This window comes from Platalea leucorodia (genome assembly GCF_965183815.1).
Source record: "Platalea leucorodia genome assembly, chromosome: 3".
Classification (NCBI taxonomy): domain Eukaryota; kingdom Metazoa; phylum Chordata; class Aves; order Pelecaniformes; family Threskiornithidae; genus Platalea; species Platalea leucorodia.
In genome coordinates, this window is record NC_138825.1 from 73,667,694 (window position 1) to 73,686,693 (window position 19,000).

Consider the following 19,000-nt stretch of genomic DNA (forward strand, 5'->3'; position numbering starts at 1 on the left):
CTTACCTTGGGGACAGTGGGGTTCATTCCCACCAGATCTGTACAATCCCCATGATAATCTTTCTCCCTTTGTTTGTCTTAACAGTGTCGTACAATTGGTGGCATAGTGTAATGGAGCTTTAAAAGAACAATTTTGGACAGAACAAAACCTCAGCTATTCATTACCCAGCCTTGGGCTCAGCCAAACATGCTGTTACCTGTTGCCAATAGCAAGTTACAACACGTAATAACGTGTTACAACCAGCAACAAGTTTCCCTAGTTTTTTTTTTTTTTAATCAGGGCTGAGAGGTCTTGTGGAATTTGCCTGATTTCACTGCCTGTGCAGGAGCCCTCAGTGGGGTTTTTGCTGGTTATGCCCAGCTGGCTGAGATGGATATGTGGCAACTTTGGCTGACCACAAAAAGGTTCTTTACAAGGCAATGGCCATTTTTCCTTTTTCCAGCAACATCCTACTAAACAAATATTCTCCTCTTTTTATTATTATCTTGAAAGTGAATAACCTATACTGTCTTTGTTTTCTAAGATACAATTCTCTTACTTAAACCTCTGTTGCATTAGGCTTGCACGCAGGTGTGTGTGCATGCACACACCTACGGTAAGATTTTCTGTTGACGTCTGCACCAGCTAAAAAGCATCAGTCACCACATTGCAGTGTCATGTAGGCTGACTCCTGTGTATTCAGGGCCTATTAAAGAGTTTCGGCCTGCAGGCATTAGCTAGCAAAGTCAGGGCTGGATATTACAACATTTTTAAAGCAAGGACCACTAGCATCATCTTGGGGCCTTTGCAGCTTGCCACACTGGCTTTGGTGTGGCCAAGGCTTCCTCCCCTTCCTTCAATGCCAGACATTTGCAGTGCTGTTCCATGCAGGACATCAAAGCTGTTTCTTTAGGTTTCAGTATTTCAGAATAAACAGCCTGAGGAAATCTTTACTTCCACTTGGACATGGTAAGTTTTGAAGGATAAGTTTCCACGGTGCAAATGAACATTTAGCAGAAATGCGTGAGCCAGTCAAGGCAGCACGGATTTGAGATCAAGCCGAGAGGTGGCATGAGAATGCCAGACGAGGCTGGGTGCTAGTTCATGGTGCTGTCATATCCCGCTGGTACATCTGGTCGTGCAGCAATCATTCCTCTTGGCTCAGCTCTGTGCTGAGCAGATGTGCTTAATGCACATGTTTTGCTGTTAGTTTTTTTTTTTATTTTCTTCCTACACTGGGTCACCTTGTCCATTGTATTCTAAAGATGGAGTTAAGTAAATGTTAGGTAGAAAAACAGTAATAAACAATAGAAAAAACAGTGACTCAGACTAAGTTACCATTAGTTGCTGACATTAGCTATCCTATGCACATACAGTTTTTTGCTTGTCTTGCTTGGTAGTACATTCACAGAAGTGTTCCTCGGTGTTTCATTTTAGTGTAGACTCTCCTTTTGAAGGTATCTAATGGAGCATTCACAAGTGTGCTGAAGCTTCTCTTAGAAATTTCTTTCGTTATAAATGTAATTACGTACAGAAGATATGAGTATTGCATAAAGGTGAGGAAAAATCAAAATTCAAACATGACTGCATACAAAACCAATATATAAATATCTGCTTCTATCTTTATACATAGATATAAATTTTTTCCTTCCCCCAAAAGTCACTTTGTCTGTGAAAAATAGATTGCCATCATTGCCAGCAAACTTGAAGATATGTATTGCAGCCCCATTTGAAGCCTTTGCTCATTGGTTTTAATTAGAAGTGCCAGCTCTATGTCTTCCCTGGAAAGCTGAGGCAGCTTTGGTAGTGAGACTCTGGCAGTTGCAACCGTGAGTGGGTGTCACAGATGGAGAGACACACTTCATTTGTGAGAGAGAAGCAGCAATGTGTTTATTGATATAAAGCAGCAATTTAACAAAGTTTAATAGTAAATGCAACAGTGGTTTAACAAGATTTGATGGCAAGGTACACTTGATTATTTACTGCATAGAGGACAGGGTCAGACTAAACTGTCAGGGAGACCCTCCCGTTGGGTCACGAGGTTCAGAGAGGACCCCCTTGCTTTCTAAACTCCTTCCCTTAGAAGAGTCTAGGTGTGGCTGGATCCAAACTTAGTCCTGGACTTGGTTGACACTTTATGTCTAAAGGATTATATGTGCACAATCAATCTAGGAAATAATCTTAGCAAAGCTTACAAAGTTTAGCAAGCTACTAGTCACTTACCAAGGATCTGTCGCAGCAAGGAGTCTCTCAGTATCAAGTAGTAAGGAATCTCTGCGGCAGGCGTAACCTTGAGAGGCGTCCCTACCCAAGGGGGGATCTTGGCGTGCAGCCCGCTGCTGTGCAGGAGAGCTTGAAGGGCTCTTGGGCTGCTTGCTATTTATGAGGGTAAGGCGATTGACTCGTAGTCATATTTGCGTACCAACCACAGATTTTAGTTTCTACCAAATTTGGCTTGAGTTGGACATTGACCAGCACTGTGGTTAGGCGGATGCATTGCTCACATTAGCCCTTGGCTATTGTGTTGTTATCTGTCTCCCGACTCCACTTTGAGCCAGATGCAGCCATCATGACCAGATGCATCCATCAGGAGGGCCACTGGTGGTTATCCCTTGAGCAGGGTTACTGGAGATAATCGGCAGGTTGAGGAGCAGGGGAAGCACATTGTCACAGTGGGAAGCAGCAAAAGCCCACCCAGATGCAGCTGAGAGGATTAACATGAATTCTGAGGGTGTTTTCACTGAAGCTTCTTGTCAGGAAATGAAATAAGGCATGGCTTGTTCCTGGAGGCTTTCAGTCTGTCCTGAAGTATTTTGTTATCTCTCTAAGGTAAAGCCTGGCCCCACTGTGTCAAGGAATGTTTTGGCACTGATTGCAGTGGGGCCAGGACATTGTTTCCTTCCCCTTTACGACATTCCAGAGTAGATTTATCTTCCTCTAGATATCAATGAACAAATGAAGTCTTCAATATGAGAAGTAAAATGGAACATTTTTAACTGAACCGTGCTTCCTGGAGGCCCAAGTAACAAATTGGACACTTGTTACTCTATTATCATCAAGTCTCTTGGAAAGAAAAGAGCACTGAGCAAGTCAGGGACTCCGCAACAAAATGAATGCTTTTACAATTCTTTTCTACATGCAGAATTAAATCTTGTTTTCCTTCTATGTGTTACATCTTCAGTTTATAATAAGAATGAAGCTTCCAAGCTAGTTATATTCAGCTAGTTAAAACAGGCTCTTCCCTTCCTTCTTGCTTGGAAAATGACTGTAACAAACAACTTCATGGGATTCCTGTCTGTCTGTCTGGATAGTTTCCAAGTAAGAATTTCCTGTCTAGAAAGAGAAGTTTTCTGGGAAGAGTGAAGGGACAGCCCAGACCAATCAATCTGACTCAACTCTCTAAAGCGTTTTCTAAAAAAAGCTTTTCAGAGTAAAACTGAACTTCATCATTCTTCACTCAAAACTAGTATCTTTATTTCTTATAATTAGATGTTCTTTGATAAGAACATTTTTATTTGCTAATACGGATTGTGGATTTATAATGTCCTTAAGTATGTGGCTGTGCTATAAATGTTTGTTAATATAAGCTTCACCTATACCGCCATGTTATGCACAAGCCTAACTCCTCAAGACATGCTAATTTGCACTTAGGCTCCATGCTGGATAAAGTTAAATAGTGTATTTGGCAGGGTCATCCAGGTGTAGCTTAGGTACTGATGCCAGGGCCAAATCCCTATATGTAATATTATATATTAAAAAACCCCAATAATAATTACATATTTTTTCAGAAAAAAAGTAGAAAAATATAAATGGAATATAAACAGCAAGTTAAACTTCCTGTTGGTGTGGTAAACTTCCTGTTGGTGTGGTAAACTTCCTGTTGCTGTGTTTTCCCTGCAGCATTCAAAAGCCTATTTTTTTTCCATTGCAGAGCTTTACAATTACAGGAAATGAGCAGCAGCAGTAGAGCTAATTAAGAAGGACTGCTGCAACAGGTGGTCAAGATCAGGCAGTGATAAAGCAAATTCACCACCATGGAAGTTTTTAGTTTCACTGTTATTACCTAAAGCTGCTTTGCACGTAGGGGTACAATGGCCAGAGTCTTTTTGCTCATCTCTTCAAGCTGATAAGCAGCTGAAGTAATTTTGATGGACTCCTTTTTTATGCGTAGGTAGCTCCAAAATGCTAATTGCTTCCCATATTTTAAAGGATATTGTCTTTGCCTTGAGAAACTAATTGACTGAAACTAAATATTTTAGTCTAGAGCTTGCTCTAGGCTCCACTGAAAGATATATTGTCAAGTGAGAGCTAATAAACTAAGCTGAATTTCTGATCAAAACTTCCATTCCCTTTTTGTCTCTTTGATACTGCCAGGCACGAAGGTTTGGTATTGTCACTCCAGCTGCCAAATGCCCTTAAGGCATTTGGTAATAATTTGACATAGTGCATGCTGAGATCTTTGTGAATGCTTATTATTTTACACACGTGACTCTTCTTAATGAACAGCAACATATGAAAACTCCCATCATGACAGATGTATTTATTTAAATGCACTTAAGCAAAAGTAACAAAGTGTATTTAAAAACAAATCTGCTGAGGGTTACAACTATCAGCTTTTACATACAATTCGCATAGATTGCAATAAGAGCACAGAATAAGACTCTTGTTATGTCAGTAGGGTTAAAAGACTGCCAGCGTTGCAAATTATTTGTTTCATTAAAACCCTGATTCGCTTGCGTTTGTTTCATCCACAAATCCTAAACCAAGGGGATTCTGACCTCCTTGCCCGAATCTGATGCTGTTGCCTCTGTTTGTGTTAACGTACTTGTGTATCATGCTGTAATACTGCTCTTGTGAATTGAAGGTATACAAGCACGAAATCTTCCGCCAGTCTTCATTGCTGGGAGTCTGAAACGGTGCTGGGTCAGTGGCTTCAAAAAAGCAATTTGTATTTATTTCTGCCAGCCTGGCTGCATGCTCTTTAGCCTTGCTCTCAAAGACCTCCTGTTCCTTGTTCAAGTAAATTTTCCAGAACTTGAGCTGAAGATAGCTAACCGGGGAGTAACAGCGGCTGACACATGTTGAAATCAGTGCCACGGTCACGATGCTGGCTATCAGGAGCCATCCTATCATCTTGGGAAAGAGACAGATAGGTTAACAGTGGTTTTGCATGGGCATATGTAGGAGTATAGAACTTAACATTGAAGCAGACATGAAAACTGTAAGCGAAGACACCCTGCAGTGCCTGTAACAGTCTGCTCGCCGTGGAAAGGGAGGATCCCATGCACACATTTCAGCCAGCCTTACAGAGCTTCTGTATCCCTGAGCTGATCTTGTTGGATTGAGGATGAATACCAAAAAAAGATAAGGTGAAGTTCTTTCCGCAGTTGTATCCGGTTTTCTTAACTTTAAAGGCAAGATACTGACCAGCAGTTTCTGCGGTTGCGGTCAGATTTACGGTACCGCGGGTGCAGAATCACCCAGTCCACCTCTGGTGCTGTGTATTAGACTTCCTGCTGGCTGTGTTTTATCTGTTCTTGGAAAGTACCTCTCCTCCCTGATGTCTGAGCCTGCAAAAAATAGCCCGTTGCCACAGCACACAGGAAAAGTTGTGCCCTGTATGTTTTGTAAGCAGGACACAGATTTGGCTATCAGATATGGGAATTCCTTCTTGCTTTATACATGATTTTAACATCCTTAAATAAGTCTCAGAGACCCCACCTAAAGCGGGTGTCCTAGTAGGTGCTGGTCCCTCCAGTACCCAGTGGTACTTAGATGGAAGCTCCAGGCAGAGATCTCACGGCGTCCCCTTTCACCTCAAGCTGATTTTTTTTTTCAAGTGAATAGAATTGAGTGCTAAAGAAAAATGAGTTTGTGTTCTTTTTGGCTCTTAATTTTGTTGAAAGTAGATCAGATATTAAAAATAATGATCAGTAATAAAAATGGTCACACACTTTTTCTGTTTTTGTTTGACTAGTTTGTTTCTTTCAGATTTCCTTGCAATAAATATTGGTAACTGTCAGTCTTCATTGATTTTGCTCCTTTCTTACCCTATCTGAATTCAATGGTAGAAAGTTTGCCCCTTTTCAGTCTTTTTCTTGGAGGAGCCACATGCTAAATATTTAAAAAATATAAACACTTTTTTTGTTTTAATAAGCATTTGTACTAAACAGGAACTTATAAAAATCTAAGGAATTATAATCTCATAAACTTAACTCCATTAACCAGCCTTAATGTTTTCCTGAGAAAAAGTGATAAAACCTGATTTTCCTACTGGATTTAAGACGACAACCAAACAAATCTAAAACCAAAACTGGCATGCTGCCAAAATTTGTGGGTTTCATTTCACTCCAAACAAAAAAATCCACCCACAAGTGTTATTTTTTTGATCATGCAGTTTGCCTTCAGCACAAGAACACTTTAACGAGACAGATACATATTTTAACTACTCTTCTAGAACGCATGTGTGAAATTATTAATAGGTTCAAGCATTGAGATTCATAGTTGAACAAGCTGTCCCGATTTGTTTCACTTGGCAGCTCTCTGTTGCAAGGAGACATGAGCTTCCTCTCTGTTCATGACCTCGGCTTCCCCTCAGCTAATGTGTACTTACAAAAATTTGGGATATTTAAAGGGGTAAAGGCAGAAAAAGAGAAGAACTCACACCATAGCTAAGTTAAATGAGAAGAAAACTTGCTGTGTAAAGTCCTGGTCTCTAGGCTGGTTCCCTGCCCAGCTTTGAAAGAGGTTTTGTAAATAGTGCCAAACAATTGCCATGCAAACATGCAAAACCAGAAAATAGCACAAATCCACACTTATTAGCTTTCTGTTGCTAATGAATTTTTGCTAATCGTGTACTTTTGGTAATTATATAGCATGAGAGAGAAGGACTGTTTACAGTCCCCAGCAGGCACGCCCATAGAGTGAAGAGTGGCAAGGCTTTACCTGGGACTGTGCCTGAAGGTTGGGGAATTCATCCGGTTCCTTGCTCAACGCCATCTCGTTGCAGGGTATTTTGACCAGCATCCTGTGGCAGTCTTTATTATCTTTACACATGAGGTTTCTCATCGTGTCGCTCCCGCTGGCCGCGCATTTGTAGAAGCTGGCTCCGAGCAGGGCCACCGCGATCCAGGTGAGGGGGGCCACCGCGGCTCTGGCTGTCACCGGCGCCAAGACGTGGCAGTAGCGGGTGCAGGTCCCCCGGGGGCTGCAGCTGCAGCGCTGCTCCGAAGGGCAGCTGCCTGTCAGCAGGCGCCACATCCTGACATTCACCATGTAGCCAAGCAGAAAGAGGATGAAGGCAGGCACTAGGAGGAAGACGGAGCCATACAGCATGTTATTAGAATCGCAGGGACACTTGAACACTACAGTGGAGAAGATGTGCTCGCTGGCAGCTGTCAGCAGGGACACAATGCTGTAACCCACAACGGTCTGGTGGCGGATGCAGAAATCCAGCGCCTTCTGTAACTTATCCATTTTCTGCCTTCCCTTACTTTGAGGAGAGCAAAATCTCAGTCAGAAAGGAAAAGAGAAAGACAAGTGCCCTGAAGCTCCCACGGCTTAGAGGAACTTGCAGAGCTTTCACTTTCTGTTGGTGGTGGTGATGCAGTGAGGCATAAAAGCAGCTGTCCTTGGACCAAACAGAAGAGCACGGGCCCACTGCACAGTATCAAGGTCAAGTGGAGACCACAGTGGAAACCCACCCCAGTAATCAACATTAAAATAAAAAAGATCTATCTTTGTTTCTATAAAAAGACTTTGTATTTGTCCACACATGCATTGCAACTAGCAATGGCTTTAAACCTCATCATCTTTTCAGTGAAGCTTTTCAGTGAGGCAGCAGATTCAAAGTGTGAATAAAATGTGAGAAAACCACCCAGAACTGTGCACAGTTTTTTATCGTGCCCTATTATTAGCAGTACAATATGGCTTGTTCTCTTATGGAAGAAAATTCACCTATAATCATGTTAATTTTTCAAGCTAATCAATTAATCTTTTTAAAGTAGTTAGGGCAAATGAGCCAGCGCACACACAGCAATGACCCAGCAAGCGGTTTCCACTGAAGCTCCAGCTACCAGAGTAGCATTTGCCAGGAACCAGACTTTGGACTCCCATCTCCATAGCAGGTAGTGGCAGCTCTGTAGCCCAGAAAAAAACCCCACCCCTAAACTAGCAGAAACTAAGCAGATGGCATGAAGTGGAAAAATGATGGAAAAGGCTTGCATAATGAAAGAAAAAATCTGGAAGGGATTCCTGGGCTTGGAAGACTGAGCTGCCTATGAAAACATTAGCTCCCAGAGTCCATAGGTTTCATTCATGCCCTGAGGGAGCTCGACCAGGCTCCTAGCTAAGGTTTGTCTTGTCTAAATCTAGATGAGGTGAACTGGCACTCAAAATTAAGGAAGGTGAAGCTTTGTTACTTGCTCATAGCCATGTAGCTGAGGCTCTCTGAGGCAACATAGGCAGTGCAGTAGTTTGCTGTTGTCACATGCTTGGTGACAGCCAGATGTGCAGCCAGCCGGGAAGCTGGTGGTCACTGTCATCTTCTCTGCCACAACCACTTATCCAGGATTTTAGAGTCAAAATCACTTGCCTCTTGCATGAACTGGGAGCTCTCTGGCCTCACTGGGTGCATCAGCAATATGAATTCATCCTGATCAGATTTTGAATGCTGTAATTTATACTGCACTGATTCTTCCTGGGCATTATCATGGTACAGAGGTTAACCAGAAAGCCAGAACTTCACCCCAGGCTCAGGCAAACATTGTCCCCAGCTGGGCCAGCCTGATTTTGGTACTGGCTACTTCAAGTAACACAGCAAGGCATGATGCTGCCTGTATCACTCCATGCTGTACCTGGGGCTGCAGGAGCCAGGCACAGTGGAAACACTGTGGCTTGTCAAAACTCTGTGAGAACCTAAATTACTTTCAATGAACTTTGGGGGTCATTTAAACCTTCCACAGGGTCCTTGCAGCTTTTTGGGCAGCTGAGTAGATGGCATGGAGGTGCCAGAGCAGGCAGCACTGGTGCGGGTGGCTGCCAGGCTTGCCTCAGATGTGCTGTGCTCTGCACCGAGCTGCTGCTGCAGAGGAAAACATGCCACTGACTGAAATGCTTGCCTTGGTCTGGAGGAGGCTTTGCTTTGTTATTATGCAGCGGTATAATATAAAGACATAAAACCAAAAAGGATGTAAAACCAGCAAGAGTGAATCAGAATGAAGGTTGAATTAGCCTGGTCACCTGTTGATCACAGCAGATAGCTGCGGAGGAGCACAGGGACAGGGGAAGCAAGCTCAGGAATGCACTCACACCCCATGAATCTGCATTTCAGGGATTTCCTTTGCATCTAACACCTGTTGAGGTAAATTTGTCTGGTTTCAGTTTTAACCCATGCAGACTTTTTAACATCCAAAACATTGTATAGCAAGTGTGGTTAACCTTCATGCAAACCTGACACCACCCCAATCGATGCCCCCAAATTCTGGAAGGGGAAGAGATAAAACAGTGGATCCCTACCTATTGTCTCCATCAACTCATGATCTTGTACACCTTCATCATAGCCCCCTCTTTTCCAGGCTGAGGAGCTCCTAATATATTTAGCCATTCCTTGTCTGATGTATACCTTTGTGTACTTTTTTTTTTTATCCATGTTTCCACCTGAGCCATTCTCTAGGATTCAGGCATCATTTTTTACATGAGGAGAAATGGGGGGTATACCAGATTTGCAGTGCATTGAAGGCGCAGCTGAATCACAGTTTGCTGCAATGGCATACTGACATGACTTTGTTTTCTATTTCCTTGTAACAATTTCTAGAATTTTAACAGCTTTTTGATCATCCGTGAAGAACTGAGTTGATATTTTAGCAAGCTATGTATTATAATAAAAAAATCTCAGTCCTGAGGGGTAAGCTCAGTCAGCTCAGAGCCTATCAGTGTATATATGAAAGTAGGATTTGGTTTCACTTTGAACACCACTTTCTCTACACTGAATTTGGCCTGCCATTTTGCTTTCTTGTCAGGCAGTTTAAGAAAGTATATCTGCAGTTCTTTAAAGCAGAGGTTTGTTTTCAACTATCCAGAATAACTTCATATTATTGGCAAATATTGTTGCCTTGATTTTCACCCAGAGACAGCTAGAGGCAATGGTTAGTGTACCTTGAAACCAGAATTCAACATGTCTGAAAAAGTCTTAGCAGATGGCGGGATGGCAGAAATAACAGAAGCAAGGTGAAATAGCTGTAAAGGCACCTCATGACAGAGGCAGGGACATGGGCTGCCTCTGAGAACCACTGCTTTAACAAGGGAATAACGACCAGCGGCAGCTCTCTGGCGCAGGTAACGACCACACAGAGGAAAGAGTACAGCCACGAAACTCTGCTCCTTCACTTTCAGAGCCTAATTTAAACAGTGTTTTATTTATCTGTAATAAAATATGAGTTCAGGAACAAGCTTCCTGGGAAAAGGGAGTGGAGCTCTGTGTGAAAAAGGATTAACCCTCCCCTCCAAGCAAAATGTTTCCAGTAAATACTTGCAGAAAGAGGTGGGAGAGGGAGGAGAGACCACCCTGGTTGGAAAGCGGGGGAATAGCTGTGCTAGGAGTCAAGCAGGGGGCAGCCATGGCCTAGGCGAACCCCAGCTGCAGGCAGCCTCGGTAGCCGGGGGGCTGGCGAGGGTCCCGGGCAGGAGGAGCCGGAGGGGCGAGGGGTGCGGAGCCCTGCGGCCCAGCTGCTGTCGAGTCCTGGTCACTCAGAGCATCGCTCCCCAGGGCAGCTCTTTCTTGCCCTCTACATTAACACTTGTCTCACCAGAACAACCGTAAAGCATTCACTGGGAAGTGTTCAGAAAAATAGCTTTCTGTTAAAAGAACCCAGAAGTCCAATTTAACGGTTGTTTTGGCACCGATTTGCATTAAATTTCGTGCCTTCCAAGGGGGTGGAAAACAATGCCAGAATGAAAAAGACGGACATTTTCAGAACAGAATGATTATTTTTATTATTTGAAACATCTTTTCATTTTGAAATATACCTTATTAAAATGAAGGGGTCAGCTGAAAACAAATTGACTTCTTTTTAATATTTTATCAAGTTTCTCCTTGATGTTTTAACTTCTGTCCTTTCATTTGCAGCTGAATGAATCTCAAGCATTTTCTAGGTGGAAAAAGCTGTAGTCTAACTAGTTCTGTGGTTGTATCAAATACATAATACTGGTCTTAAATGCACAGTGTGTGCATGTGTGTGTGCACATGCGTGCGCTGGGGGGGGGGCTTTGCCAGTACGTATTGAGTAGATCTTGTTTTAGTCACATTAGTAAGTCCTTACAATAGGTTATTTATTTTTTTTGCTGTTTGTTTGGAATAGCGAAATACTGGGTTTGTTTTTCTACAAATCATTCTCTTTCTAGCTGCTCCAACCAAGGCCCATCCTCTCCCAAATTCCTCTCATTAGTCTTATCAAGCTCAACTTCCTCTTCACATTATCAATCTAAAATCTTGGACATCCACAGATGCAATGGAAAAAAGCACCTCAGCACTGGTGTTGTTTTTATAGGAAGTGGACTTGCTTCTTCAAGAGAAAGACTTGTAAGCTGCGTTTCTTAGTGCTCAGTTCAGAAAGACATATGGAAAAGGCTTTTTATCCTAGGAAAATTCTTGTAACGCCTTTTGTCTTGTTCCAGGTAAAATTAATGCTTAACCAGTGGGAGTCTTGTCCGCAAGCAGATCTGCACCTACCCTCCAGGTGGACTGACCTCCCCTGGAGGCCCATTACCTCAGTTTGTGAAAGCGAGGAAGTTATTCTGACTTTACGGTTGAACCAGTCTTCTTACATGTTTGTGAAGTGTCACACAGCTCAGTGGCACCACATAAATCATTAACAGTACTAATACTTAGCAGAGCAGCAGCCTGAGAAGTAGCACTGTGACTGGGCATGCAGAGCTTACAAGCATTTGTGTACATTATACTGCTATTTTAAGGCATTACATTTATTAGCAGTTTTTGGCTGAAAATGAATTTTCGTGGGTAGGAAGGAACCAGGTCTGCAACACCAAGCATAGCTCTGAAGGAGGCTCTAACGGGTGAGTTCTGGTACAGAGTCACACAAGCCATTGCACTAATTTTCTCTTGCTATTATTTACTGCTGCGCTTTTAACACTACAGGTCCACTACAGGGTCTCATTTCTGGACGGGGAGGGTCCTGTAACCCAGTCCAAGTGTCCTACAGTAACCAGCAGTGTGAAGACTTTACTGTTCAGTCTACACTAATCTACACTCTATACGTGCCATAAATAAGTCTGCGCAATTCTTTAAGTGTTGGCTATGGATTAAGTGAAAAATACTTGCTGAGTTTATAAGAAAACCTATGATATTTTCATAGGATTAGAAAGGTAGAAGTTGTCAGGTTTTATGATGAAATTAAGGAGCCTTAGTGAGGCAGACGATAGAGTTAACTCATTTGTAATCAGGTAGATCACCCTGGGTAGTCAACTAGTCAGTTCTAAGAAAACAAAGCTCAGTCTTTTTCATTAACTATGGAAAATGAAATGCCATAAAATTACTTTGCAAATTTAAGCACATTAAACCCAAAATACTTCTATACTGTTATTATAAACATTTTGTATTCCACGTGTCCTTGCTTTCTTCAAGTTATGCCATCACATCTTGCTGTCTTGGAATTGCTGAATAGCTGAGATTTGATTCTGTTCCACTCCTTCTGTGTTTGTGTGTGTGGCCGCATGCTGTCTGATCATATGCTACAAAATATGCTCTGTACTTTTTCATGCAATTAATTCTTCTTCCTCTTTTTAAACTTTAACTAATTAACTAGTTCTTCGGTTCATGGTAGTAGGCCCCTTTCCCCCATCTCCAGTTTCCCATCCTGGGCTCCTTTGCTGCCCAATTTTTGTTACCTAAAGATTTTTTTTCTAACAGTAAGGCAGTACAAGAGCTGAGACCCTATACCTTTCAAAGCTGTCCATGTGCAGCTGTCTTAGTTACACCAATAAGTTCACAGCCTTCTCTGGGCAAAATCAGGTGAGCAAGTTAAGAATGAAAAAAAGAAACCTAAGGAATCTTCCTGTGAAGGGATGCCAGTCATTTCTTCTTAGTACATTTAGAAGACAGCCAAACCAGTCATCCATATGGAAGAAACTGCTCAAAAATATTAATACCCTTTTACCAGTGAAAAGAAATTTATACCAACAGCTACTACTTCTAATGTACCCCTGGCGAAAGGTAACTTCACCAGGAAGCACTGCTTTGTCAAAGCAAATGATGGGTGACTAGCCTTCACCGCCGATTTTTCAACCCCTCTCCCACCAAGCAGCCTACATGATATACTAGATATAGCATATAATCAACATTTAGCATACATTTCTCTCTGCAGAATGAACATTCATCCCACTCTTGATTCAGCAATGATGACCACGAGGGAGGTCTAGAAATGGTCTCAGTCTCCTGTAATTGAGGTTTGTTCTTACAGAATTGAAAAGTTCCTGGCTTCTTGTCCTCAGCCTCACTAGCTCATATAGTTTTTCTAATCAATCTTATTCCTTACCTGCAGAATACTCAAGCTGTTTCAGCTTACCACAAATGTACGAGCTGTGTCAGACTCTATGGGAGCTATGTCTGGCTTATATTAAAGGCTGAACTCTCTTACACTCAACAGCACTTGTGTGTGCAGTTTCAGTACCTGCCTTTTATATGCAGCTAGTCCTGCTGTCAGCCTGTCCTGCCATTTGGGAGAATCTATGACATTGTAACTGGCAGCGAAATTTTTTTTTTTAATAGGAATATATGATTCAAAATGAAAGAATGATAGATGGGACATAAGGAGAAAGCATTCCCAGTTGTCTATATGTCTTTATGTTAGCTGTAACTTTCCAAGTCTCTGGGTCTGCCCCCATTTATTCTGTAATGCTCAAATATTCCATCATCATTGTCATTTTATTTGCAAGGCATTTGCAGCTGTAAGTATTTTATAGCATTATTGAATATGTTCTGTATTCTTCTACCTTGCTGTATTGGGTCTGACTGAGATGGAGTTAATTTTCCCCATAGCAGCCCTCATAGCGCTGTGCTTTGTACGGGTAGCTGGAAGAGTGTTGACAACCCACCAGTGTTTTGGCTGCTGCTGAGCAGTGCTGGCTTGCGCAGCATCAAGGCTGTCTCTTGGGAGGGGACATAGCCAGGACAGCTGACCCAGATTGACCAAAGGGATATTCCATACCATATGATGTCCACTCAGAAATAAAATCTAGGAGAAAGGAGGAGGTGGGGGGAGCATTTGTTGTTTATGGCATTTGTCTTCCGGAGCAACCGCTGCACGTGCTGGGGCCCTGCTTCTGGGGAGGTGGCTGGACATTGCCTGCTGATGGGAAGTAGAGAATAAAATCTTTTTGTTTTCCTTTTGTTTTTCTATGCACGGCCTTTGCCTCTGCTTTCATTAAACTGCCCTTATCTCAGCCCACGAGCCTTTCATTATATTTTCTCTCCCCTGTCCAGCTGAGGAGGGCGAGTGATAGAGCGGCTTGGTGGGCACCTGGCATCCAGCCAGGGTCAACCCACCACACTTACATGAAGGCGGAGTTATTTAAGTGCTCTCCCAGGGACTCTGGTCCTCTGCCCATTTTCCCATTTCTAGCAATCTGCAGTTGGATCCACCACAGGAAACTTCATAAGGCATACAAGATTGTGTTTCACCAGTTTACCACTTCTGCTGTCAGAGCCAGATCCTCCACACAGCTTATTGGAGGAATGTCCTATGGAGCCCTGGGCCCTCTGAGGCAGGCTAAGATATAGGACATTGCATACTGTTCACCACTCACTGGGGAAAGGGGATCTTATCATTGCCAATGGGTCAATCAATCACAATCACTTTCATTACCTGACAAACTTAATAAATGAAAGAATACAATGACTTTACTTGATCAAAATAAGGGTTACGCCATATAAAAAAAGACAAGCATGAGAGAAGTCAATATAGTTCATAGAATCATGGAATCATAGAACACCAGGTTGGAAGGGACCTCGAGGATCATCTGGTCCAACCTTTCTAGCACAATCTAGATGAGATCGCCCAGCACCATGTCCAGCTGAGTCTTAAACCTGTTCAACGTAGCAGAATCAGCCACTTCCCTGGGGAGATTATTCCAATGATTGATTGTCCTCATTGTGAAAAATTTACCTCTCATGTCCAATCGGAATCTCCCTGAGAGTAACTTGTACCTGTTACCCCTTGTCCTCACCATGTGACTCCTTGTAAAAAGGGAGTCTCCATGTTCTTTGTAGCTTCCCTTTAAGTACTGGTACATGGTGACAAGAAACTATAATTATTAGTTAAGATCTACTACAACTGCTTTAGCATCTTTACTAGGTCATGAAGCAACTTGGCCTTCCTTAGCATGTTCTGAAGAGTTCAGCTCCTCATCCTAAGGATAGGCCTGTTTTTATGGAGAAAAAGAAATGCATATACTGACCATCTGCTCTCTCTTGCCATAGGCTGAATTCATGTAGCTTACTTTCACAGCAGTGTGGCCGTCTAGGGAAGTTTCCATGCCTCATCCTCCTCAAGTTTTCTTCATTAGCGTTTTCTGTGGGCAGATCCAACAGACCCATCTTTCCTGGCATTCCTAGATTCCTGTGTTACAACCTTTATGAAGACAAAGTAGAAAACCAGGGATTTTCTACTCATGATTTTAGAATCATTCCCCCTCCTTGAAGGTTGCCTTCCAACTGGTGGTAGGTACGTAGCTAGACTGAGCGTGTAATGTTTGGAGTGAAAGTGCTTACTGGTGAAAAAATGTATGTTACTGTTTTGGGGAAAGTCATAAATTCATCTATCTTTTCGCTATGGATTATTGTTCATGGTAGCACAGCCCTGGGGATCGGAGGGGGACAGCTTTCCTCTTGATTGTCCAAGGGTCATTTGGGAGTGAAACCAGTAAAATCACTGATGGTTTTGGGCACAAGTCAAAGGGGAAAAAGGCCGCAATATCATGCTAAATATTTTACACAACAACGCATTTCAAATGCTAAGCAATTTTTATCTGAGTCCCCAAAACTTCAGGAAAATCATCATAAATGCTATGAATGTTTTTTTCTTTTATTAGCCTGAGGAACCTGGCAGGAAAGGTAGCACCTGGGGGACATGCTACAAGTGCATTTAGCTGAAGGAATGGCTAGATACACTGGGATAAAATGGCAACCAGGATAACGAGATTGGGAGCTTCTTTCCTCATAGAGGCATATGTCTGTGCCACAGCTCATTGCCTACAGCAGGCTTATGTATGAGGACAAAGCAAGTGTCCCTTGGTTAGGTAGCAATGCCCAACTTCACTGTTTCAGAGTCATGGAGGACATACGTACTGGACCCTGTCCTGTCAAATGACTGAATGTGATAAAACTCATGTAGTAGGCTTGACACATGCCAACCTTTCTGTGTGCATGCTGTGCACATGAACATCAGTATGCTGCTGCCTGCCCACATGTCTGAGGCTCTTAGAAAAGAAAGAGGGAAAGCTGGGAGCGGGATGTCACCACCATGACAAGTCAGGGAGACCCTGCCACACTGTTGCCTTCCCCAAGGGTCTGTCATCATACACAGAGCATGCTACCAGCCAGACAAATGGTGGTCACAGCCCATTCCTCATGGCTATCTTTCCTAGGGGACCCCACAGTGCTTTTCCTTTCTGTGACTGGTGAATATCCGCAGCCTGGATGGATGGGGCCATATGTTGGGCAGCCCCTAGTTAGATGCTGAGCTGAAGATCTATGAAGTCCCAGCTCACCTTACACCTACAAGTTGAAGCTTACCTGAGAACAGATGAGAAGAACACAGCTTTCACAGCATCACCAAGGCCCAGGGGGACTATTAGGATCCCACTGTTTGTCTTTCAGTATAATGCGGATTCCCACAGTAACTCTGGTAGTGTTGCAGGCGTACTTGTGGAGAGCACGGACATATAAAGGCATGCCAACAGCATCTCTCCTCCTGTTTTTTCTGCCTTTTGGAATTTGACTGAGAACAAATCTGTGGGATTTAACTGCATAATTCCATTACCACAAGAACATCACTACCACAATGCATCATTTACATTGTTCTCTTGCTATGTTTATTAATATGAATTAAAGCAGAGAGGATATGGCCTTGTATATATGGATTCATGTGCTCCTTAGTATCTCATGGCCACTGCAGTCATGTTCAGTTTCACTGAAAACTGAAGAAATCTAAATTTTCATGAAATTATTAGTTTTCCTGTTGACTTAAGTGGCTGCAGCCACTATGCAGTGTAGAGTAGCAACCAAGGCAAGCACATATTTAAATTAGTCACTCATCTGTATTAGTTATTATCAGGAGAAAAACTGACGCCAGCTTTGAGGAAGACCCAGTGATAATCCTGTTTTTCAAAGTATTTTTTAGAGTGCACTTATATACTGTGTAGTTGGGTCCAGTTCTCTTGCCTGCCTCAAGCAGACAACAGCTTGCTTCCTTCCTTGAAAGGGTCCTGGGCTCTTTCTTCAAAGTGCTTTGACATTATTTGTTTCAAGGTTGAACTCGTTTAGAAAACAGTCTGTGTACTGATGACAATATGGACATATCCAGCACTGGATTGCACAGGCCTCCTGCTGCAGAGTGCTCTTGGAGTCAACTGCCAAGAAATATAGAAAATAACGTCTTGGCTTCATTAGCTAAGTCTGACTTGCCATCTTGAAGTTACCCTACTGAATTTTAACAGAGTAGCCAGAGCACAGGGATTAAAGTTAGTTATACAAAAGTATGTTTGATCCCAACTAAGACTTTTGCAAACCAAATAAATGTGAATGTAACGTCCCGGTGCAGAAATACAGCTATTTTCCAAACACTGTATGTTTTCAAACACTAATAAAAAACTCTTCATCAGTGGAAAATACAGAGGCCAACAGAAGAATTTGATGCATTTCAGACATATAATCCTTCAGAATAAGCTTTCATCTTACAAATTTTATATAATGAGGTAATGATGTGCTCCATTCCCTTTGCTTCCTTTAGTCACAATGATGTATATAACATATATAGCCAATTTTTAGCTGGACTCAAAAAATCATTAAAAAATCTAAGAACCAAATTCCACCCTCAAACATACACACCACTACCTGCGGGCTGAATTCCCATTCACTTTGTTCAGAATACACTGAACTAACTTTAGACCAATTTAGACTGCAGCTCTGAAATGAAGCATGCATGACTGAACATCAGCTATTGAAGAGAAGTTGAGTGAAGTCAGCGGGGTCTCAGATGAATACCGGAACCCATCCATGTACACTCAGTTGTAGGATAGCCATCTTCTCCTGTGGCCAGAGATGCAGAAAATAAATTAACATTTTTAGAAACTAAAAAAGAATAAGAATAGGAGCAGAGGCATGTGCCAGAAACACTTCAGTGTTTTGACTCCATTTAGAATAGGGAGTGAAACATAACTTCACTACTGGGTACCATACAGTGACATTTCAAAAGTTGTTCAGTATACCTAATCCAGATGAAATTAGTGCTAAGTGTCTCTGCCATGGACATTGAGCTCACTGAGACTGCTTCTCTCTTGCATTTCAGACAAAGGACACAAAGGCAAGGACAGCATCCTCTCTTGTGTCAGCAAGCGTTGAGGAACGCCAACCTTCTCCAGTCCTCCCACCAGCCAGCAGGGCTATCTGGGCTGATCCCATTTACCTGCTCTTCCTCACCGCACTTCCTAGTCAAGCAAGGGCAGCTCAGATTTTGCAGTGTATGCTGCCATCTGAGGGCTTGAGTCGTTTCTTTATTGTGACGCAACACTTCTACACAACAGCCCGAGTTGCTGGTTGCGGATGGCATGGAACCATCTGTTCTTCCATTTGCTTCAAATTCCATTAAAAAATTTATGATCTTTGATAAGGAATGAGAGGGATAAGAAGAATGGAAGCAAAGAATGGAAACAAAACTTACTTATATGACCATTGGAGAGGGACTTTTTAAAGGCTCTGGCCTGAAAAAGAATAAGTAAGAAAGTACAC

General features: G+C 42.5%; 1 protein-coding gene across 1 annotated transcript; it reads right to left on the minus strand.

The window, feature by feature from the left end:
• Positions 1-4,594: 4,594 nt before the first annotated feature.
• CALHM6 (calcium homeostasis modulator family member 6) lies at positions 4,595-7,455 on the minus strand (the record flags this gene model as incomplete). Its single annotated transcript, XM_082305943.1, has 2 exons — positions 4,595-5,112; positions 6,925-7,455. 2 exons carry the CDS (start codon positions 7,453-7,455, stop codon positions 4,696-4,698), a joined length of 948 nt encoding a protein of 315 aa, XP_082162069.1. The 3' UTR covers positions 4,595-4,695.
• Between the last annotated feature and the right edge of the window lie 11,545 nt (positions 7,456-19,000).